General features: G+C 37.4%; 1 protein-coding gene across 2 annotated transcripts in view; it reads left to right on the top strand.

Moving 5' to 3' along the window:
• Window positions 1–25,102, top strand: part of KCNK2 (potassium two pore domain channel subfamily K member 2) — a 108,665-nt gene that overhangs the window by 71,541 nt on the left and 12,022 nt on the right. For both annotated transcript variants that reach the window (XM_065631226.1, XM_065631227.1), the window contains exons 4-6: window positions 8,422–8,582; window positions 11,879–12,065; window positions 20,634–20,773. In XM_065631226.1, coding sequence (XP_065487298.1) covers window positions 8,422–8,582; window positions 11,879–12,065; window positions 20,634–20,773 — 488 coding nt within the window. The remainder of the gene's footprint in view (window positions 1–8,421; window positions 8,583–11,878; window positions 12,066–20,633; window positions 20,774–25,102) is intronic.

Genomic DNA, 25,102 nt, shown 5'->3' on the forward strand with positions numbered 1-25,102 from the left:
TATATGGGTAGTAAAAGTTACACTTGATAAGAATATATGGGTATTAAATTTACACTTGATAAGAATATATGAGTAGTAAAAGTTTCATGATATTATGAACTATTAACTTTTTCTTTTAAATTATATTATGTTTTTGATAGCTGTGTTAGCCAGGCATCTTGCTCCCATGGATCAATCTCCCTTAAAAGAAAAAATCAAGTGGGAGTTTTTGCATTTTTGGAACTGATTCAGTTTTGCTAGAACAAGAATTAGAGGTAAAATGAATGCAAGTAATCACAACAACAAAAAAGAAACACTTGTCACTGGGCAAAGTGACTGCTGAATGAAATGAAGAACCTGTACTGGAGGGCAGAGCTATCTGAATTGATGTTTAAGCTTTCAAAAGCCTTTTAACAATTATTACCCAGTTCCTTGAGAAATTACCTTAGCAACTGAATGTGAGTCACTGAATACTGCAACAGCTTCTGTGTCCATGCAGAGACTTTCCTTACAATGCTCCTTCACCTCTCCAGCACAGCACTTTGACTTGAAGGAAACTAATTTTCTGTGAATATTTCTAGCTGATTCTTTTAAAAGAAGTTTTATTGATTTGATTACTGCTCCCACAGAACACAGATCAAAAGAAACCACTGAAAGGAGATCAGTGTCTGTCTTGTCAGTTCTTGAATATTAACATTTTATTAATGTCTGTCTAGGTTTTCTGTTATTATTCAGAGGTATTGGTAATTTAGAGCTTTTTTTTAAAATAAAATATACTTTTCCAGGCTTGAATCAAAACATTATAAACTTCAAGATAATATATTGACACTTTCATAACACAGAATTATGGATTAGTGCTAAAAATCAGAATTTGGTAGGTTGGAATCTAGATAATACCAAAGAGAGTACTGTGCTGAGCAAATATATTAAGTAAACAGCAGTACTTTTTGAAAACATAATTCCCAAATCATTGATTAGAACCATTAAGAGAATTGGCTTCCAGAAGCTTCAGTGACTATTAAAGAAATCACAGCGAACTTCTGTAAAGCAGAGATTTTCAGTTTTGTAGCAGACTGCTGTGGTACCTTCACCTCTGTGTCATTGCACAGGATGCTTCCTTCAGCCAGATCCATGTGGCAATTTCATCAATTGCATGTAGATAAAGTGTTTAGTGTTTAAATTGAGAAATTAATTTGGAGGAGGAGCATTAGCTGCATGCTCTAACAGAATCCACAAGCAACAGCTTGTGAGGACTGTCTATAAAATATGGTTATAGTATGTGCATGTGTGTTGGTTTGACTGAAAATGAGTTAATTTTCTTCATGCAGTCAGAAACCTTCCTTTTTCATAGCCAGCAGGGTCATTATTTGCACTTAGTTTGAGCACAAGACAACACCCCGGGACAGACTTCATGTTTTTAATTGCTCTGGTCTGAGAGCTCTGCCCACAGGTGTGAGGCATCAAGGAAGGGGGCATGGATGGGGCAGAGCTTGACTGACCTCCAGACTGATCAATAAGAGTATTCCATCCCATTAGTGTCATGCTTTATATTTAAGGAGAGTCAAGATCTTCTGGTCTTTCTCTTTCTTCTTCACTCTCTTTGTCAGACCCAGGACTGTTCCGAGGAGTTCTGTATGGGGTGTTTAGTTCAGCCTTTTGCCATCTTGTAGGGCCTCTGGGCTTTCTGCCTTTTTTCCTTTTTTCTCTCTTTGGGATCAGCTCTTTGGGACCAGGTGCTGCTTCCTGGGACTGGCTGCTCAGTGTGAACGGAGTTTGTGAGGGATTGTATTGAGTATCTTTTATTTTATATTCTATTTCTATTTTATATATATTTACTAGTAGTGTATTAGTATTTTGTTGTTTTATTAAACTGTGTTTATCTCAATCCAAGCTTCTCCCTTCCCTTTCGATTCTCTCCTCTATTTGGGGGGGTGGGAAGGGGAATGAGTGAGCGGCTGTCGTGATTGTATTGCTAGCTCGGGTTAAACCACAACAGCATGGGTGTAAGAATTAATGTACATATGCAAGACAGAAATACTGTGTTTTCACTGCAAGGGTATTCACATTCAATTCATCCAAGTATTCAGATTTGCAAATAGTCTTTGCTCTTATTCAGCCTTCAGGTTTTCTTGCACTGTGTTCAGGAACATATGTGCATGCACATGTGCATGTGTGTATGCCCTGACTGAAAGAGAGTCCATAGATTTTGTGAGTATTCACAACAGGTTACTGTGTGGCCTCAAACAAGCTTGACTGAGGTTCTTTGAGGACTTTAGATGCCAAACTTTCCCTAGTTAAGGGCCACTGTAATGTGACTGCATAGTCCTCAGCCACAGATTTGGTGCGAGTTATGGACACAAATGATACAGAGAATTTTGGACTTTCCTTCCCTCTGTGCTTCAGTTACCTGTTTGTAAAAGGGAGAATAGGAATTTTCTAGCTACACCCCAATGTTGGGAGGAGAGTCTCATGGAAGACTGAAAATGCCCTTGTGCTATTACTAATCAAAGCTGTAAAACCCCATGAAGTATTTATTTGTAAATACATATGTATATGACATGGGCATGTGCAATTATATCAAAGTTTGAAGTCTAGGACAGAGTTAAGAAGAGGAGAGCCAAGGGAATCAGTGGAAAAACATGGATATTGCTGTACAGTAAACATGAACACACAAGCTTTAGTATTCCTGTAGCACATCCAGAGATTTCCACATAACCTGTATGGGTACATATACTGCCTTCTTGTTTAATGATTATTTTCAGACCATTATTTATGCTAAAAAAGATATCTTATTTATCTGTGAATAAGTGCATATATTTGCCTTGGCACTGATGGGCAGTCATGTATTTAAATTCTAATCTCCTGAGCCCAAATGGCATTCTAAAGGGGAAAAAGCATCTTCATTATTAGAAATCCAATGAGGTACCTTTCATAAAGACTTCATCAGATAGCTCCTCAGGGCCTGGAAAATGCATCTTTTGATCTCATAAAATCAATTTGACATTCAGTATCAAAACACACGTGTGCCCTTTGCAAAGGGTAATGACTGTAATTGAGCTGCAGAGTGGGGCTGGATGTGAACCTGCGCCAGCGCCACTGCCAGCGGCACGTGGTGGCCGGTGGCTGAAGCCAAGGGCACGGCAGCTGGTTCGCCAGGCTCTGCCCCATGGGATTCAGCAGCCTGGAGCTCAGAACTTCCTCTGAGTTTGTGCAGTCTTCTCAGTATCAAGTTTCTGTAATCCATTTTTGTGTAATTAAGGGTATGCGTGTTCATCGAGTTGTTTGTCTTTCAGTATGGAGCTGTTTCATCAGTTGCCCACATATCCAAGCCTACAGCTGAGAGCAGATTCTCATATCTCAAAATATATGACATTATTTTGGTATAATTTTCACTTTGTTTGCTATCTGATGAACGATGTCTTGTGTAATATGAAGTATGTCAAAAACAGTGAGAAAGCGATTACTGGTATTTGAATTTACATTTTCTTGTTTGGAAAAAAAATGTTTCTAAACCCTCCCCAGACCTTTCAATCCCACTTGAGCTATTTGATATAAATGAATCATAAGTGGTGACACTCTTTTCCAGTCAATTTCGCAAGTAAAATCTAGTCCTACAACTCTCAAAAGCACCTATAATCTCTCACATGAGAAATACTTAGTTGCAGCCAGCTAGTTTCAGTAGATGACCTGGTTTGTCTAGGAATTTTCTGTGAAAATATAGTCATTTGGAATCTCTATTCTTTGAACACAGCTTTGAAAATGTGAATCTGAAAGAGCTTTCTGAAAGACTGAGATACCAGTTAACTAGAAAGCAAAGGGATCTTTTTCTCTAGTTAAAACAATCTTCCTTTTTATGAAGGTTTGCATGCAAAGGCAGTCTCATGTCTCATCTGAAAAAAAGTGTCTTGTCAATTCTATGAGAATTTCTAGCACTTTAAGCTTTTCCATATCTGCAGTGTAACCTGTTGTTTGTCATGTGGGTGGGGAAAACCAACTAGAAATTGAAACTTCAAATATTGTTTTCCTCAAAATCAGTAATATGTTTGTAAATATCAAAGTCACTAATTTCTGCTTAATAATAAATCTATTTCAGACGGAAAAGTTAGACACATTAATCCTCAAATACGTCCAAAAAAGGGGACATGAAAATAAATAATTCCTGTGACGTCTCTTGGGCTTTTTCTTTTCATTTAGCATGTTCTTGCTTCCATCTCTATAGTTGACCAAAGAGTCTGAGGTTTCCTTTGAATCTGGTTTGAATCTCGAAGGCTGTAAGGACTTTGGAGCTGAAACTGTGGAATATGTTATTTTGTCAAATGGGGCAATTAGTTACTATCAATTTACAATGGCCTTTTATTCTTAATTCACTCAGGGGTTACTGGAAGCTCCTTCTAAAATGCCTTTCTTTTCTGCAGCTGCTTGTCAGAGACAACGTATTCTAAATGCATGTGGTCCTTTGGGCATTAAAGTCAAGCTAAGCATTTATCAGGACATGAAAAGGTTTTGTTGAAACTAGGAGGCAATTTGTGCTCCTGGTTATGACAGTGAAATGTGTGTGGGGTGTACTGGGGAAGGACAGTCTGAAAATGGTACGGACCTTGTCTTGAGTGAAAGTGATCCCAATCTGCAAGTTAAGTTTTGTACTCTGTACTACTCATTGTGGACAGTATTAGTTAAAAGATCTTTGAGGGATACTTTCTGATAAATTTAGCAAGTTTAAATCATAGAATCATTTTGGTTGGAAGAGACCCTCGAGATCATCGAGTCCAACCGTTAACCTAATACTGTCACTAAGCCACGTCTCTAAGAACCTCATCTACACATCTTTTAAACACCGCTGGGGATGGTGCATCAACCACTTCCCTGGGCAGCCTGTTCCAATGCCTGACAACCCCTTCCGTGAAAAAAAAATTCCTAGTATCCAGTCTAAACCTCCCTGGCGTAACTTGAGGCCACCTCCTCTCATCCTATCACTTGCTGCTTGGGAGAAGAGACCAACACCCTCCATGTTACAACCTCCTTTCAGGTAGTTGTAGAGAGCAATAAATCAAGTGCTTTGTTCATTTCCACGTTCAAAATGTAATGGGGAAGCAACTGGTTCTAGGAGCTACCTGCTTAATAGAAAGAGAGGAAGAGAAAAGCTTCACAGGACTGCAGGTGCGAAGAGAGACCGAGGCACTGAGGCTGGCTGTACAATTACGGGTGTGCTGACCCCAGCCCCTCTAGGCAAGCAGCTCAGAGCGGGAGAAGGGGCAGCGGAAAGTACGTTGTGATGTGGCTGATTCCCTGAGGTTTCTCAGTGAGTAAGACAGTTGTAGGCAGACTTTGTATCAGCCTTTGGAGCAGAAGTGGAAACTCAGAAGCAACGACACTGTGCTGGGGACCTGCTGCAGCAGTGCCAGGCATTCCTGCCCTGTGCATGGAGAAGAACTGCGTGGTATGCAGGGATGTGCAGTGGCATTCCCATGGGAATGTGCGTCTCTCCAAGCACAGTGCCCTAACTGAACTTTTCCTTGGGTATCACCTAACAGCAGGATTTTTTTTTTTTTTTTTTTTTTTTTTTTTTTTTTTTTTTTTTTTTTACTTTTCTGAGGCAGAACTGTCTGAAATATAAATATATTTCCTCTCCCATTGCATAAATGATGGATTAGCTTTTCACTGGAGAAACTGAGAGTAGGATGTGAGGACAATTTGTGTAACTCATGAAGTAGGCTGTGGTGTCCAGCAGCAGACTGTTATGAAACACGACACTGCAGGAAATATGATGAATGTGTGACGGAAACCCCTTGGTAGATCAGTTCACTAAAGCACATGTCCTAGCATGAGCATGCCACAGTTTGTGTTTTGTGCAGTGAGCATCCGAACAGAGATGAACTACTGACTGTTGGAGTATTATTTTATCCAGTAATGTCTGAGATTTTTTTAAAAGCTATAATTAATCATACAAGACCTTTTTGTCATTTGTGGAAGAAAACCATTCGTTATTTTTCATGAAGAAAACTAACAATTCGTGAGCGTAGAAGTCAAGTGAAGCACCATCTTTTTCTTGAGCAAGATGTGACTGATTTGGGGAGGAGAATACATAGAGCTGAACATGAACTTCATGTCCTCATACTGATGAGCAGCAGATGAGAACTAATGCTGCAGCAGCAGTTGTCTCTGTAATAGCTGTGGGATGCACAGAGAATGCCGCTTTGCTTTATGAAGTTAACTGAGCAAAACTGCCTGCTTGGCATGTGCTTCGCTGGGCTGGTATTTTATCACCATTACGAGACACCGCTTTTGTACAGCAAGTGAATACAGTTCTTAACAAAAAAAAAAAAAAAGGGAGAGCCATTTCCAAATCCCCTAGTATTAATTTTATGAATCTGGTGTATCCAGACCCCTGATTCTGAATTGCATTAAGACCCCGCAGGAATTATGCCCTGGCAACTGTTCAAGCTCCTGTTGATGCATAAACAGTCATGTTTATGGAAACAGAGTAGCTTGGATCTGTGTGTCGCTTTTTGGTTGGTGATGAGCTAATTTTATTTTAAAACTCAAGGGTTTTTTCTGCTTGGTGCATGAAGGGGCAGAGTGAACTCAATGGAGCTGAAATTTCCTGAATTATAATAACCAGTAATTTTAGCCCTGGCTCTGGGTTAGGGGAAGAAGAAGGTTGGGCTAAAGGTGCTGTGACTTTATTCCACTTGACTGAGTCAGACGTTTTCATTATATTAGTGCAGGAAAAATTTACAAAGTTAGAGGACTCCATAACTTGTAATTTATGATATTTCCTGTAATTTTGTCTTTTTTTTTTTTTTTTTTTTTTTAGTTCAGTTGACAAGGTTTATTAGTGATCATCTGGGGACAATTTTAATATCAACTTTTAAATTTCTTTTTAAATCTAACTGAGCATTGTTTGCATGATTACTATTTGGAAACTGATGTTTGGGCTCAATATCTAGGAGTAAAATATATTTCCACTGAGATTTGTTTGTATTTTAATGAAGCTGAGTGAGGGGAAGCTTTGTCTCCTGTGTACTGAAAGGAAAAAGTAGTTTTGACAACAGAGATTTGGTGTAGTTTACCTACATAAGAGCAGAATCAGAAATTAAGATAATAGTTTTCACAAAGAGAATCTATATTTATGTTAAAACAACATGCTCAAAACAGTTAAATAAAAATTCTGATAAATAGGTAAGCTGTTCATTAAATATGCTTTGCCTTGTGGAAGCTTACAGGCATTATTGTGCATAAATACTAAGCTATTTTAAAAAGAAAACTGTCATTGCAAGTTCTCCATAGAGGTGATAAAATTTGTCTATCAGCTTTTTCACATGAAAATTGCATTTTTTTTTAATTAAGACAAATTTCTCAATTACTTTCTAAAATATTTTGCTTTTTATTTACAAGTTAATTTTTTGTACACAAAAAGTAACTTTTTAGAAGCCTTTTGTTTAATTTCTCCATGGAAAATAAGCCTGTTTCTGAGAAAAGATTCTGCCCCCCCCCCAGAAAAAAAACAAAACTATTTTTCCTTCAAAATGCACATTGTACTGAAAAGTGAAACCATGTCCAAAATGCTGGGGTGTTACTACAACTGCTCAGCTGCTCCCCCAAAACACTGAGTGATCCTTTGGAGGAGAAAAACTGCCGAATTACAACTGAGGACTGATGCTCATGAAACTTGTCTGTAGGGTTCTCCCCAGGTGACCCTGCCCAAATAGTTTAAATACCGGTCCTGGGAGATGCATTTTAGGATGTTTTGCAGATGCTGGGGCCTGTGCTCTTTGTATTTCAGTTTCTCCATTTTAAGGGGACCAGCAGCGCTTGAGGTATCCTGGGCATATTGGGATGCCAAGCCAGTGAAGACAAAATTATTTCCACTTTCAAGTGGAGAGAGCGGTGAACTCGAAACTGTTTCTCTAAGCTTTGTTTGCAACACTGAAAGAAAGCAAGCCTTTAATAATGAAGACTCTAATCAGTCCCATCTATGCTAGAAATCCCTGTTTTTCCCAAGTGGGTTTTTTTCAGGCTGCTTCACTTAGAAACACAGCACATCTGAAGGAAAATTGTATCTTGTTTACAAGTGCTGCAGCCTGGCAATTACAAGTCCAGTAATAGACATTTCCAGGTAGCAGCGGCTGAGGTGTAGCTTAACCACTTGATGTTAACTACATGCAGTAGATAAGAAAAGCTATCATTTATTAAAAAAAAGGGGTTTTCTTCTCTACAGTACATATACAATATAAAATAAGTTGGTTAATTGTGCAGCAGTTTAATTTTAGCTCTGAGAGGATTATATGACCTACACTGTCATTTGTTTTTTCACGATGTTTGCTGTGTCATATGGTTAACCATGTAGGACCTGTTTTTAACTGTTCTGTTCCTGCAGTCCTTTTAAAATGTGTAATATAATGCATGTAACTTCTTAAACATCTGAAGTTGTTTGTAATTTAGGCTTTGGAAACATCTCCCCACGCACACAAGGTGGAAAGATATTCTGTATCATCTATGCCTTATTGGGAATTCCTCTGTTTGGTTTTCTGTTGGCTGGTGTTGGAGATCAACTAGGGACAATCTTTGGAAAAGGAATCGCCAAAGTAGAAGACACCTTTGTTGTGAGTATGCTGGCTGCCTCGTTCTTCATGCTGCTCGTTGTTCTGAAGTTAACAAGTGAAATGAAAAGCCTGAGAAACAGAGTATAGCTCATCATTGTAACTAGATGTTTAGCAAAAGGTAGGAAGAACTTTCCAAAGTCTGAACATGTTATTGAACGCTTCAAATTGAGAATTGGATGAAGCCCATCATTTTCTACAATAACTGTCATTGGGAAGAGGAACAAGATCCAAAACATTTTTGCTTTGCCCTTATAATACTCCTAAGCTTGCTGTGATATTTACCTTTAAAGGTTTTCATATAGATTGTGGCAGGAAATTAGTGACTCAGATGGAAGAGTGGAACTGTAGGGGTAAGAAGGAAATTATTGCTGCTGCTTTGAGTTGATTCTCAGAAGACATTTGGTGTCTGAATCTAAAATCACAATTCTTAACATCTCTACTCAGATGCCATCACACCTGAGGAAATGCTTGTAGTCTGTAGGCACCTGTATTTCCAGATTTATGGGTCTGCAGGTGACTAAAGCTTTGGGCATTTACGGAAGCAGGACAGCCCAACTGGGACAGAGCCTGTTGGTGCTTCCCTGATGTTGGACTCCTCTTTGTGGTCTCCTCACTAGGCTGTAGGATGTTCTACAGTTTAAGAGATTTTCAAATTCTTCTGCAAAACTGCTTAGAACAGCCTAGAGGTTCATGCCCTTCATTTTCTTTGGCTACTAATCTTTAATTATTCATGCCAAGTGACACCGCTTCAGTAGAGGAAGAGACCTGTCAAACAGACTAGAAGCTTGTGCAGATACTGATAAAGTTCAGCCATACTCAGTTCTTAACACACAAATGCCTTGAATTCTAGCAGAGAAACTTAATTTACTTAGTCTCTGTTTCCCACACAGAAAAGTTTATTAAGATTGTATTTTACTAATGCAGTTGTTAAAATGTATTTACTGAGATTTTTGAAGCACAGAATAAATGGTAAAATGAAACTTTATAAAATTAATTTAAGTGTTTTACTAAGATTTATTAAAATGTGGTAGGTTTAAATATTACCTAATGTTCAAATCATTTGTCTTTTGATATGTGGAATATGTCATATCCAGCGAATACTTGGTAAGCAGCCTGACTTTGTAGCTGTTTGCATCAGCACTGCAAGTGTTAGAAGGATTGTTTTTCTGCAATAAGCCTTAATCTTGCATGCATAACATTCGTTCTATACAGAAAGGGTCTGCCATGGCTTTATTTTTGAAGCCAAACAAACTGGGGCTGTGCTGAGTAATCTTATGCAATAGGTAAATACAAGCCTGAAAGCTTTTTAAGAGAGGCCAAATTCTTTTGACTTCGAAACATCAGTTCGAGTCCAAACCAAGTACTGATGAATAACATACATTTCAATTGAGATTTGTCTAAAATGGGCAAGAACATTCCATTTTATTTTTATACTTTCTTGGTGTTGTTGTGTTTTTTTTTTTTAAATAACTGAATTTTATTTTTTGCTTAAAAGTACAAAAAAATTGAGACTAATTTGTGTGTTTCTTAGCCTGTTGCTCATAGCAATAATGATTTTCCTTTTTCCATAGTGGATGTATCCCTACAACAAGAATGCCACCAATATAAAAAGCAGCATCTTGTCCCCTTTTGGCATGATCTGAATGAAAATATTGATGTATATGTTGCAGTCTGGAACACTCCCTTGTTCTATTTACTAGTTCTCCAAAAGAAGAACTGGGAGGCACTGATAGATTAGAAGAGGCAATTTCATGTTGCCGTAACGCAAACTACTACTGTGATTTGGGTTCAAAACCTGGACCTTGGTCATGCTGACTGTAAAACATTGGCACTAAACTTAAATACAAGAAAACAAATATCATGAACAGTCTGATTTCATTTTTGGTCTCATTTTGCTCTCAGTTTTGTGCAATCCCTTAGTTACTTTGAGTGGAGCCAACATGCTTTGAATGGATGGAAAACTGTACTGAGAGGAAAACTGTCAGGGCATGTCAGATGGGACTTAGCAGTGGTCCGTTCTAGCTTTGGTACTCTTAAATTTCATTAATAGTTTACACAACAGATAGAGGACTTTGTTCATTAAAATTACAGATTATCTTAAGATGGGGAGAGCTAAAAACTGGAGGACAGAATTAAAGTTCAAAATTATGTTGAAAATTTTGAGAAGCGGTCTGTATATATAGGATTCAGTTCAGGAAGGACATGTTCAAAGTACTCTTTGAAAGAATAATAAAACATGCAATTACATGTCAGGAAACAGTTGCCTAGGTGTAATTTTGTAGAAGTGTTTTGAGGACTGCAGGGGCTCATAAGGTAACATGGTTGAATGTCATACTGCTGTGAAAAAACATACGTCATAGTTAGAAGTATAAATAGGAGTGTAAATAACTAAATAGATAAAACATAAGAAAGAATCCTTCCATTCTATTTTGTGATTTTTTTAATACGTAGTTTTGAGTACAACACCTGATGAAATGTCAGTTAATTGGTTGAAGCCAGGAAATATCTATGAGAATGGGCAGGTGAAGAAAGACTGGAAGAAATGATTTTTTTTTTTTGTCTAAAGAATACATGACTGAAAGAAAACATCTCTAAAAATTTGCTGGAAAGAGCAAAGCAGCAATTTCTTTGTTTCCCTTGTATAAGATCATAAATAATAGACTTAAACTGGAGGAATTGAAATGCAAGTTAAGCATTAGGAAAACTGTCTGAAGACAAGAACAGTTCAGCATGATGACAGTTTGCCTGGCCAGTAATGTGTCTGCAGTGGCTTAGTTGGGTTGTTTTTGTCTTGGGGCAGGTTTGGAAGAGGTGATCTCTCCCTTTCAGCTCTATTTTCTGTGGTTACTTAATTAGACAGAACTGTATGGTTAAAATTCACCTTTTTTTATTCAGTTATTTGTGGATGCAAGAAAGTAGAGAGATTGCAGGTGCAAGCACTACTTGAAGCTCACTTGAATATCTAGGCCCTACTCAAAACCTCAGCATGATCAGCTGTAAATATTAATTAATACTACACGTGCCATCACCCAGATCACAAACCTGGCCACGATGAAGACTCCAGCTCTGCTCAGCATTTCCTGCTAGCAAGTGTTTTCTAGGGTAGTCATGTTTGCTTTGAAAACTCTTTCAAAATAAAGCCCTGCTTTGATTTCCCTGTTTCGTTCGTGAATTGTAATGCACTGTCCTCTTGAGCAACGTAGTGCTCACTGTGGGACTGTGAATGATAGGTGCTTATGTACAGTGCTGCAGTTTTATTAACGATGAGTTTCCTCTCTTTTCCCTTCCCTTTCCAGAAATGGAATGTGAGTCAGACAAAGATTCGCATAATATCAACAATAATATTCATACTGTTTGGCTGCGTGCTGTTTGTTGCTCTTCCTGCAGTTATATTCAAGCACATAGAAGGCTGGAGCACACTAGATGCAATTTACTTTGTGGTTATCACTTTAACTACCATTGGATTTGGTGACTACGTTGCAGGTAAGATTTTTCTCATAACTATCTTATAGTATTTTGCACAGTGATATATGTTCTGTATTTTGTATTATTTTGGAGCAGACACATCTCTGTTGTGCCTCACTTCCAATTTTACCTTTTATTGCTCTTGTGTCAGTGCACATGAAGGGGCCTGTCCCTGTCTTGGATCCTGTGGCAGGCAAGAGACAGGAGGTGGGACAACGAAATGCATGGTCTCTGTCTCTGCACACTCCATTTTTTCTTCTCCTGTACTGTTAAGATGCTTTACTTAATTTTTAGGTAGATTTTTTTGTTCTTACAGAAGGAGTGAGGCGCAAGAATCAATACAGTATTTTAGTCTATTGAATTTATTTTTTCAGCTGAAATCGCTTAAAAATTCTTACCTTGTGGGGTTATATAACACAGTTTTTGTGTGCATCTCTTCCTTTCAAAGAGTCATTCCAGAGCTCTGTTTCTGCCTTTGATATGTCTCTATTGTTAGATCCTGCTTCTGTGCTTTGTTTCTTTTGATTGCTATGCATCCACCTGTCTATTTGTTTTTTGAAATTTAAGGGGAAGGTTTAACACAACCTATAGATAACATGTCCAACTTCTATGGTTCTGTTAACTTGGATTGGATTGGTTGCAAATATTTTTTTCAAACTGAGTTAAAAGTGTATTTGGCCAGTTATCTGCATCAATTCTTTTGTTGAAAAGGTTAGAGGTGTTGGGCCACTTCTCAGAGTAGGATTAAGTATATGTTGTCTGTGTTGAGGAATTGTGTTGGTCCATGTCAGCGACGTGTGAAGGTGAGGATTAGAAATTTAGAGTTTTGTGCTCTGAGTCTGAGACTTGTGTTCTTCAGCCTGATCTCATGCTTCTCCTGCTGCAGCACCACCATCCCTCTCTTTGAGATGCCTCTCACCTCTGAACTCTGAAAAGCAGGGGTAACTTAGAAAGGTTGCTGAGAAGGCCAGCAGTGTTGGGCTGCTGTTAGTGAGCTGCCCTGCTGGAGGGAAGCCTTTCTAGTAGACATCCACGTGGCGTGGGCTCCTCCGTGTCCCATATGTAGCCATGGCTGTTGAATGAGTCCATGTGCACCAAGGTGAGAGCCTCAGGTTGGGCAGCTCATCCTAGTGACTTGCAGGCCTGCCTCAAGTTTGCCTTGATGGCAGGAACGTGACTGGTCCTGTTGGTGGCAAAAGTTTTTCAGCTTGGTGGGAAGTCCCACAGAGATCTCTGAAGTGTTGGAAATGTTTGGCATATTCGAAAGTTATCTGAGTAAAATGGGGGGAAATTTAGTTAGTGTGGAAGATATTAAGTTGCATTTTAAAAAAAATGAAGTCCACATGAGAAGTTGCCAAAGGTTCTTATAAATTATAGAACTGGGCTGTAAACCAACAAATGAAATCCATTTGGACTTTTACATAGTTGTGTGTTCTTTTGTTTGTTTGTTTGTGTTTGTTTGTTTTGTTTTGTTAAATATTTCAATGTTTCTTTTGAATAAATATCACTGATTTCTCAGTTTCCCTTTCCCATACTGTTTCTCCTATTTCCATTTTGTCTTCAGGAATTTGTGATTCTGGTCAGATTGTAACTAGCACCAAATAAAAAATTTATGCTTTTTCCATGTCAAAAGTCTGGGTGTTTTAAATTTTGTTCCCGAGGTGGTATGTGTATGTCAGAGAAGAAAAATAATAGTGTATAAAGGCCTGGTTGTATTTATTGTAAAGTATTCTGTGAAATGGCCCACTTGGCTCTCACTGGAACACTGAGTACATTCATTATTACTCTCATTATAAATTTCTGCAGGTTTTTCTATTTGTAGACCACTTGATATCATAGTTTGTTCCTACATCATGTCTGGTTTTTAATTTTACCAGGAAATACTTTCTCTTTCTACAGAATGTCCTTGGATTATATTGTTCTATAGCTTATGGACTTTTATGGTTCACTTCATACATATTTTATTATTTTAAAGTTCCACTGTAAATGCAGGAAGTAAAAGTGTCATTAATGTTTTCTATTTTCTTTTAGAGTTACATGCACAAGACTTGTATTTGTACTGTAATATGTTATGGACTTAGAGTTTCAGTGTGTAGGAATTAGATTTGTATTTGCAGAAATGATGCTCAAGAGAACAGGGTTAGATGACTATCTTCATCACAACTGGGAAGCTAACATTGCCACTAGACTCTATTTTGTCAGACATGAAATTGAAAATATCATCTTTGTGTGGACTAACATGCTCAGTTTATAGCAGATGACTTGAAGGATTTTTCAAGATGCACTGTTTGTTTCCTTGTCACTCCGGTACATAATTGCCTAGTTATATAAAAATTCTGAAAAAAAATAGGTAAGCTATTAATTAACTGTGCTTTGCATTGTGGAAGCTTACAGTTACTGGTGTGCACAAATACTCAGCTATTTGAAGAAAACTGACATAACAAGTTCTCAAAAGAGCTGATAAAATTTGTCTTAAAGGCTAGGTGTCCTTATTCATTTTGATGAAGTATGCAGAATCTTTTGCATGATAACAAATTAGTAAGTTGTCTTTATGATTTTTTGTTTTGCTTGTTTTTATTTTAAGTAAATCATAGCTACCATACAGACACTAAGTGCCATTGATATTTTGTGGCAGATTTCATCTAGAATGCTCCCTCCTGGAGGTTTAGGAAACCTGAGTGCCATAAACAGAGGCAAAACAAGCATATAGGGTTAAGGCATGTAATGCTGTATGAGGCTATAGGGAAGGTTGTCATGATAGGTATTGTATCTGAAATCACTGTGTCTGTAGATTATGATGTTCTTGGTTCTGGTTTGTCACAGTGAGGCATGCCACTTCAGGCCACTTAGTGCCTAGAATGCAATGCATTTGGAAAAACACTCGCATTGATGTTAATTTATTCCTTTTCCTCGTATTTTCTGGCCAGAAAGGCATAATTCTTAAGTAATACTTAGAGTGAAAATTACCTTCTTCCACTCAGAATTATAGTCAAATCTAAAGCAGAGTGGTGGACAGTGGTACTCCAATTTGCAAATGTAGTGAACTCTTAAAGCCATGAAAATAAAATTGGCAATTCTTGTAGCATATTGGACCTCCATAGGATATTTCATAATTATGTGTCAGGTTTGGCTAATAGAGTTCCCTCGAAAATCCAAAATTCCTAAATATTGGAATACTTCCAAATATTCTGCTTTTTTTTTTTTTGGCAAGTGCATCCTAGAGGAAAACAGGTTTGCAAGCCCCACATTCTACTGTGACTTTTATGATAACATGTATTTGGGTTTAAAATAACATTTCTTACAATATCTGTAATTTGTCACTAACATGGAACTCATTGCTTTCTGGCAATTAAAAGTTGAAGAGAAGCACTGAAGAACTTTCAGGAGGTAAAGGAGAGTGTCTGAATAGCTGTACCAAAAGGGAGCCAACACGAGAACTTGGGATTCAGGAACGTAATGGTTTTAAAGCCTTTACTGCAGTTTGACATATTAGAAATTCTTGTAGAGTTTTCCAGAATTTTTCTACAAGTTTCTTCTCATTTATACTGAAGAACAAGTACCCTGTTCCCAGAAACTAGAATGCCCAAACATCCTCTTTTGTTCTCAGAATCTAGAGTTGCTCTTTGGAGTCTGTTGAAATTTCAGATGCAGTTTCCACCAGCAAGAGAAGCCTTAAGGCAAGCATTAAAAGGCTGATTGCTCAAGGTGCATGCAAGGAGGGAAAAGATGAAGAGCCCTTGTAGTGCATGTTCAAGAATATATGAACAGTATTAAAAAAAACCCCAAACTTAACATTTCTACCTTGTCAAAGGGTTTAATTTCTATAATTTTGAGGGGCTTTGAATTTTTTATTTTTGTAGGAAAATAATGTGGGTTTTTTGTTTTGTTTTGGGTGGGTTTTTTTGTAATTGAAAGTTTATTGTTTAAGCTTTTCACAACAACAACAAAAAAAAGACAGAAATTATACTATAGCCTGCACTGTCCTATGAAAATCAGGACAGAGTCAAATATCCCTTCTCTTGTTTTCAAGAGAAACCATTGACTTTATTATGGCAGAAGAAAATCAAGCTGCTATTATGAACATTCTATGAAAGAGAAAAGTAAGAAGACTTTTCATGTCAAATGTGTCATTTTTTTAGCATAATGAAAGATATTTTTGGGTACTAAATTTAGCGTTGAGTTATATATGTAAAACATAACAATATATTGTTATATGTGCAGATAAATCCTTTAACTGCAGTGCAGATTGGAAGGTATAGTCAAATATTTCTAAAGGAGTTAATCTAGCAGGTTTCAAATCTAAATTAGATTAGATGTCCAAAACTTAACTGAATTAGGTAGAGGTCAGAAATAAATAGCACATTGGTAGTCTGAGTAGTCTGTTTTAGAGCGGGGCATAATGATGATATAAGGTTATGCTACAATCAGTCCAATTCAACATATCACAGAACTTTGCAACTCTTCACTTTAAAAATATATTCTAATTTGGGTTGGGGTTTGGGTGGGTTTTTTTTAGGTGTGTGGTGGTTTGGTTTTTTGTTTGTTTTCTCTTCTTGCGTGAGCTCTGATTTTTAGTTTCTTGCATCTTCACTGTTTTGGTCTGTAATTGAATTTGAGGTGTTGCCACTGTAATACAGAAATCTGGGTCTGCACTATATTGCTTGGCCTGAGACCCCGTTTGTAGAGTACTGAAATATTTTCATCTTGTTTAATTTCACTGAACTGAAATGCTTCAGTTAGTGGTCATTGCAGCCCAGCTGATCTGTTCTTACTATGGGATATTACTTACCTGGCAGAAAGACCTCTACAGAAAGAAATTGCCGTCATGCCAAGCAAAAGGCACATGTCAAGCATCCTGTAAGAGCTGTGTGCTCTCCTCTCCCGTGGCCTTTGTGTCTTTTTTTTTTTTTTTTTTTTCTTGGCAACTGGAAGTGTTCTTTGCCACCTCAGAACTTCACATCTGTAACGGGCTGCCTGGTGTGAACCATGCAGGCTGCTTTAAGCTAAAGTCAGCGTTGCCATGTCTTGCTCAGTTTCTGCATAGGACAGCACGTAAGGAGTGTTTTATAGCTGTGCTTTGTGTTCGGAAGTAGCTCTCCGTTTTCCACCTAGTGGTATCAAGTAACTTGTATGGGGTGCTTACATCCTCTCTTGCCTGTCTCCATCCCTTTTTGCAGTCTTCAGAGGTAATTCCTTTTAAGATGTGGGGCTGAATCTCTGTATTTCTTTGGAGTGGGACAAATTATATATCTGGATTAAGTCTCTTGTCCAGGTTTCTCACAAGAGGGATGATGGACAGCTACTCATTATTCTGCAATTAAAATTGTGTTTGGATTTAATCACATCTCTAGACCCAGAATAATTTGTTCTGCTCATTCAAAATAAAAAAAGACATTCCTTATTTTGAAGGGCCAACTTTTGAATAACCTTATGCTGGTATGGAATTAAGATACTCAATGCCAATAGCACTTTCTATTCTCTGCTTCTACTTTTGAAGTAAAAATGCAAACAAAACCAGACAACTTTACAGAAATAATTCCATGTTTCTATTTTGAGTCAGCTGTAGAAAGAATGAGGAAAAGAGTGGCAACAATAAAGAAAAATATTTACTTAAAACGTAAATGTTTCATGTAAATTCAAAACAATACATATTTGAAAGCCTGATCCCTTACCTGATAACCATAATCTGCCCTAATGCACCCCTGAAATCTTCTCTAATGCCACCCTTCACTAAAACACAAACCTTTTCACCTCAGTAAGGAATATGTGTTAGGGCTGTAAAACAATGTATGCCTTCTACAGTGTTGAAAATCTTAAATAATTCCAAGTTATTTGTCAGATGTAAGAATAGGGGCAGCAGCAACATGATAGCCTGTGATAGAGATGGATGGAAAAACTCTTGGATTTCTCATTGATTTCAAGGGACTTTGGATCAAATCTTTACCACAAAACATCTCTGCAAAAAATGGTGGCTCTTCTGGGTAAAAGATTATGGCAGTGAGACTTCTAGGTTAAGAGTAAGCAAGCACACTCTAGTTGACCAAATCTGAGAAGGAAGATGTATTTGTTCTTTGTAGTGGTTGTAACCTATTTCAGGTGGAGGTCAAAGCTGCAGAAACATTTTGTTCCTTGGCCCACAAAATTGGTTTTGCCAAAAAAACAGCTAAATTAAAATTCTTGCTTCTCAGCATTTTGCTTACTAAAGAGCTACGCAAAATAATAAGCAGTGCAAAAGAAAGATGATGGCATTATGAAATAAAAATTATGCTATGAAAAACTCATGCACATGTATTATGTTGATATTCTTTTTACAGTGTTATCAGTAAAATAAGATGAATTATCTCATACTTCAGTACAAATACCTTTACCTATACATACTCAAATACATTCATACCCACTTATGTGAATTGTAAATCAGTAGTTAATGAATTCCATTTACTTTAAATTCAGTTGTCTTTGATAATTTTTTCCTACCTACCTGGAATCCTATTTCATGACATTCCTGGGTAACTGCATTATACCACTCCGTGATGTTTAAGCATCACAGGAGAGTAGTTATTTCAGGAAGAGCATCCTTAGCTATGTCTCCTTCTCTCTCTCTTTCTCTCTCCGATATTCTATTAAATTGAGACCTCTCTTGAGGAGTTCTTGAAATTCAGAAACTCGATAGCTAATAAAGCTTTTAGCTGTTAAGCCTTTTCCCATAGGGTTGTTCACTGGCCCCTTTCTAACTTTAGGAAAGCTGAACTCCTTTGGGCATGGCTAGATGGAGCCACCTCCTGGCCAGACAGTAAACTCTTGATTGAATATGAATGTGTCCTAACTCCTGCCTTGGTAATTAACCTTCTTGTAAACAAATTATGTATAAACTATTAAGGAAATACTCCCTGCAGACTGGCAGAATTAGGTTCCGGTTTTGGTTATAAAATTTACACACTAAAAATTAGAAATCGGCTGAATGGGTACTTTATATCATGCTTTCTTGTGCATTGTGTGAACAGCTAGAGAAGATGAACCACTGAGCGTGGGTCATTACTAAGTCCTGATAGAGTAAAGGCATGGTGGTAATCAACCATTTTTTCGAATGACAACAGATTTTAGGCAAATCATTTCTAAGAATCTGGATTTACTAGGTTGACATAAGATGGACAATGTTAACAAATTGCTTTATATCTGATATGTTGTTTGTCTTGGCTTTGCCAAACTCAATCTTTTGGTGGTTGGTTGTCTTCTGTTCTAGACAGAGCCCTGTCACCTATCACACTGGTGACATATAGGTATTGAAGTATATCCATTTTTGTAATGTGGCTTCATCTCTTGGACAGTTGAGCAAACCACTACAACTCAATGGACTTTATTGATGAAAAGGCTTATTGACATGAAAATAACAAAATTTCTGTCTATGAGGGTTTCTGTACAACGATAACCATCAGTGAAATTATCTTATTTGCATATAACCTCTGTGATAATTAGATAATAACAACTAGGAAAAAACAATACTCTTAATGAGAGTCAAGCTTGTTATTGTAACAGGGTGCTTGATATTTGGGGGCCAGTTTTCCTTTGGCTGTTTCAATACAGGATTCAGATACATACAGCAATGTATCATGTACCCATACAGACTACTGAAATGTTCCTGAAAAGGTTTTACTGTAGAGTCTCTTCTTTCATTGTGGGCAGATAAACACAGTACACTTTCACTTGCAGCAACTCAAACCAGAAGCCTGATTTCATTTGTTGCAACATAGCTGAATTGCAAGGCTTCTGTTTTATTGTATTGCAAGATGTGAAATATGAGTTAGTTTGTGTTGTCAAGAGCTCTGGATCAGTATAACTTTGTGTGTGTGTGTTTGTGTGTGTAAATAAGGCATCTGTTCTTTGTAGCTATATTGCACTTGAAAGCTCAGTTACAGACATCTCTGAAATTTATCATTTTACTTTAACACTGGAAGGTAGTGACTGGTGCTTATAGCAGTGGGATTCAAAAAATCTGCCTTCAGCTGCCATCTATTTTATCCACCTTTATTTGAGTATGATCTATTCAGCTTGATCCCTGCACTCTGGTTTCCTCCACTGCAAAAAGAAGATGATAATGTTGCCTACCCAGCAGGGACACTTGTTAATGCAGGTGTTATTCTTCTTCAAGTCCTTGCAAAATCAGATTTCTCACATTATGAAAGCATTACATGTGCCAGAGCAATAATTTAAATTTGGGACAGCATTGTTGTTTGGAGAAGGCGGGAAGTCCTTTCCTTCAAGCTGTCCTCAATGACCTTTACCTTAAATAATGATATATCAGAAGGTGAATCTGTTTATCTGTGTTCATTTTTAAATTATTATGAATGATTAGCAATCATTGTCTAAAATGAATGTGCTTCAAACTGTGTTTTCAAGAGTGGATGAATTTAGATTATCGTCTATTCAAATTCAACAAAATGTTTTGCTATGATTTTTTGCATGGGTAAGAAAATATAAGAGGTTGTAAGAAACATAACTTTTTTCTTTTTAGGAAAAGAATTACTTTTAAAACAGTTTTGCACCTATAACTAATAAGTCTGCTTTATTTTTAACTTCATTGTTTTTCAGGGGGATCAGATATTGAGTACCTAGATTTTTATAAGCCAGTGGTGTGGTTCTGGATCCTCGTTGGGCTTGCTTACTTTGCAGCTGTCCTCAGCATGATTGGAGACTGGCTAAGAGTCATTTCTAAAAAGACAAAGGAAGAGGTAAGAACATTTTAAAAGGGGAAGGAATATTACTTTTTAAAAGCCTTGGTTAGAAGCCAGGTGAGCTTATAGCTGCTTTTGCTCTTAGGTCATGGGTCAAAGCTCTCTATGTATGAAGTATACTCTGCTGCTCAAACTTCAGCAAACTTTGTAGCAGCCTAGTCAAACATGCAGTGATTTTTACCTGGCTGCATGTAAAATAGATTAAAGGTATTGTTAAGTGTATATGCACGATTGCATTAGACTTAAAGGAAATAAAATCTATAAAAGGATTGTTCTAGACAGTAGAACACAGTCCTTAAGTTTTGAGGCAAAAATTATTCTGCTTTGATAGTTTCTATATGGGATGCAGGTATGTAGAGAAAAATACTGAATCACCAGATAGTTATATTTAAGATACCTTTGAACATTTTATAGTGGTAAGAAAATAAATGTTTCATATCATGTGAGGTATAGGAATGAACTATTTAAATATGCCTGGGTCTATTTTACCATAATATCTTCAGGAACATGCCTAGTTATTTGTAGTCAAGTGTATTGCTTTTAGTTCAAATATATTTTTACTTGTAAATGTGTATTTATCATTACAATGATGCTACAATATTTTACTTTGAAATTTGTCATTAAAGAAAATATATTCGTTTTGAAAATGTTAGAGGATAAATAAAATTTCCTTTGATTGCACTTAGCACAGTTCAAGTTTTACTAGAGTTTGAGAAACAAATCAATTTTATTTTAAGCAACATATTATTTCTGTCTAGTTTACCTTCAGTTCTTCTGCAGTCATCAGTTCGTTCGTGTTACTCAAATATGAAAACTCTAATTTCTTTTTGGTGGAATGAATGCTTTGGTTACTGTGCAGTGGCCTACTACTTGGATTGTTTAAAATCGTTCTCCTGGCTGTAGGGCATGGCGCCAATGCCTAGATGTAATCCTGGCAATCCTTGAGATCCCAAAGACCTTGGTGGCAAGGACAGCTGACCCCCATACACAATTCATCACGGTCCCTCGGGTCCCTGCCTCTTTCCCAGCAGCGGCGGTGGCAGCGGGCTGGGAGCTGAGCACTTGGGCAGGGTGAAGGCCACTCTGTGAGGCCTGTGGGGTGGGAGGCCCTTTTTCCTTGCCCTCGCTATGCTCGTAGCTCTTTGTAGTTAGAGACAGCATTGTGGCAGGTCTGTTTTAAGCACATTTTTACCGGGCATTTTATAAACACTTAGCTCTGAAGCAGGGGACAATGTTTATTCGATCAGTTGCATTTAAAGAGTATCAGCTTTTGCCCCCGTGCTGTACATTTGAAAGGATATTTATAACTTTCCCGACACAACGAGCTTCAGTAGCGTCCTTCACAAATACGACACAGCAGCTATCACACAAGTGTTCCCATTTGCATGTTCAAGAGTGTGCAGCATCACCATTTTGTGCTCTGGAAAAGCACTAGGGGCATTTTCTACACCCAACTTGCATGATTTATACTGGCTGCAAGGAAACCAGTAGATCATTTCAAATGCTGTTAACTTGCATGAACTTCAGAATGAGATTGGTCTAGCCCGTTTTTCCCTCTGCGCTGGGAGGCAGTAAGAGCTGGACAAACACGTGAGGTGTTTCCCCTGTGTACTCTCCTAGTGTGTAACTGTCCTCAAATTGGGGCATTTCCTAAACTACAATTAGTTTTCCTGGGTTCCTCATTTCTGGATTCTTGAAAAAAATGTGGTATATGACTGCACTATGATTTGGCTCTGTGCAAAATATACCTTGTTCAAGCTTGGTTTTGCTGCATTTCCTCACACATTGGTGACACAGTTTAGTTCTTCACACTACTTCCTAGAATTAATCTAGTCTTTAATCTTGCTTGTCTCATACTCTTCTGTTTTATCCAGACAGTAGGATCCCTGGATAAGATGCTCTCTTGAGTGTATAATTGTTCATAGCACACTGAGGGTTTCATCTTGTTTAGTGTGTCTCATCTATATTATAATAACGATGATAATATATTAAGAATGCTTGTATTTTTTTGTGTCTTCTTGCTATTTTTATACTGAAGCTATTTCAATATAGACTAAATTTGGAAAAGATTTAAAGAAACATGAATTGAACAAAATTATGAATTCCTTTAACACATTAAATACATTCCTATTTTCATCAAGTAAAACCCCATTTGTCAGGTTATGCAGCGCAATGCTATGCCAGACTTCCTTTTCTCAGGCACCAGGAAAGTATGTCCTATCTCATCTTTCCATTCTTTCTGACCTTTGTGACCTAAAGAAGCATATTCATTTTGTCTACAGAAAGGAAAACCTCATTCTTCAGATGTGTCCAAATTCTCTTGGCCGATGCATGTATTCAGGATTTTGCTGTATAAAAGTGTCTCGTGTGGGTTAGATTAGATTAAAGACAGACATAACGTAATTGGTACCATTTGTTCAATTAATCATACTCCTGATGTTCAGAAATCTTCCCCCACTTTTTAACCCATTGCTTAGGTATGCCTGAGGAATTTCAAAACAGAAAGAAAATGTTTTGGCAGTTTAAAAATGCTGCAGTTTTAAAAATGATGGAGAGCAGTTTGAGAACTGAATTATGATATAGCACAAGTTGTGTGCTAGTTAGAAAATATGAAAAATTATTTCTGTATTCTATCCTAATTATATTTTGTAGGAAGAAACTTGTATACAGATATACTGCATTTTGCTATAAGGTTGGCTATGTTTGAACAGAAGTTGTTGTACAAATATTCACTTTGCAGGTAGCATATTATGACAAAAACTGCTGCTCTTAGCTCATACTTACCATCTGTCTAGGAAGAAATGAGCGAAGAAGCTGAGGGAGTTCAGTGGAAATGTAGTTATAGGGTCTCCTCTATGTCAGCAGAAGCCAAAAGAGACTCTGAATTTCTCGTATTGTCTGCTTTTTCAGTTAAACCTAAATTTACAATTATCTGTTCCAGCTGCTATGAATGCAGATAATAGCAGAGGAACCTATCTGGAGTTCAAATAGTAGAAATGAGTGCAATGGAAAAATCTTAGTTCTAAGCATATTTTTCGATTGTAATGTAAGGAAACATTCAGTCAGTCCTTGGGGAAATAGCTCATTATGCCTAAAGGCAGCCTTTGAAATTAGGAACAATGTTATGTACTGAAGTGTCCTGAGAGATAGAGGCTATGGTAAAATCTATAGGACCACAATTAATGCACTCAGAAAACTGAAACGGTTTAATATATTTCCTAGGAAATACAAGACACTGAAAATCTTCCTTCCTGAAACTTACTATGGGTATTTACACCTACAAGTAAATGAGATTTTTTGGTAGGATTTGTAGCACACCTTTCATGAACAAAACAAGTAGTAGACTACCATGTTTAAGACACAGGAGGGAGCAAATAATTCAATAGTGATTGGTTGTGTTGGTTTCAGTGGACTAAGACCAGGGGCTGATAGCAGCCAAGTCAAGGGAATTGTACCAGAGTCCAGGATGAAGACAATGGGTTGCAAGTGTTGAAAAGCTGCTCTCTTCACTTCCCCTCAACAACCAAAACTCCATATTAGCCGAAGAATTTGGTATCTCTTTTGGTATGCAGTTGTAATAATATTTTTGTTTTTTCCTGTAGTCTGAAGTAGAAGAATCATTTATCATAGCACATTTAGGGTATATATTGTGAAGGAAACCTCTGTATTCCAGGAAGTGGGCATGCTGATAATGAATATCACCTAATATCTGTAGTCCTGTTCATATTTTTCTTAATGCAGTGGCATTGTTCTTAAAAGCAGTTTATATAAGACTTTGTGGTAATAATGCATTTCACTGTTTCAACAAAATAAAACATCTGTTTTCTTTCAGGATACTACCTGGAAAGTTTGCTATATGCAAGTAGGACTGAGACAAAAAAATCTGATCAGATATGCACTGATCCACAATAATGCTGTATTTTGACATTAAAATCCAGATAACCAGAACGTCTGTCAGTTGCTCAGGTGGCTTTTGTCTCCTGAAATACTCTTGAGAGTTTTGAATGCATCAAATGGGGAGGGAAGTGAAAGACAAGTAGAGAAAGAAGTGGGAGTTCTAGAAGGATAGATCTGCTGCTGGAAGCAGTTCATACAGTAAGACAGATGAAGTGTCAGAAAGTCACTGGAACATGCTGTGTGCTGTAATCTTAAGTAGGCGATCTGTCTCTGAAGCTCAGCTTCAGCTGTACTAGCTTGCTTTAAACTCCCTCCTCTTCATAATTCTCTATACTCTGATTACTCAGAGCACTTTTAAAGTCTTCTGATTTTAGTCTCGTCAAAAGGTAAAGTTTCAGTAGGACTTTTTTCCTTGCCATGTTTTTCTTT

This window comes from Caloenas nicobarica, chromosome 3 (assembly GCF_036013445.1).
Source record: "Caloenas nicobarica isolate bCalNic1 chromosome 3, bCalNic1.hap1, whole genome shotgun sequence".
Lineage (NCBI taxonomy): Eukaryota > Metazoa > Chordata > Aves > Columbiformes > Columbidae > Caloenas > Caloenas nicobarica.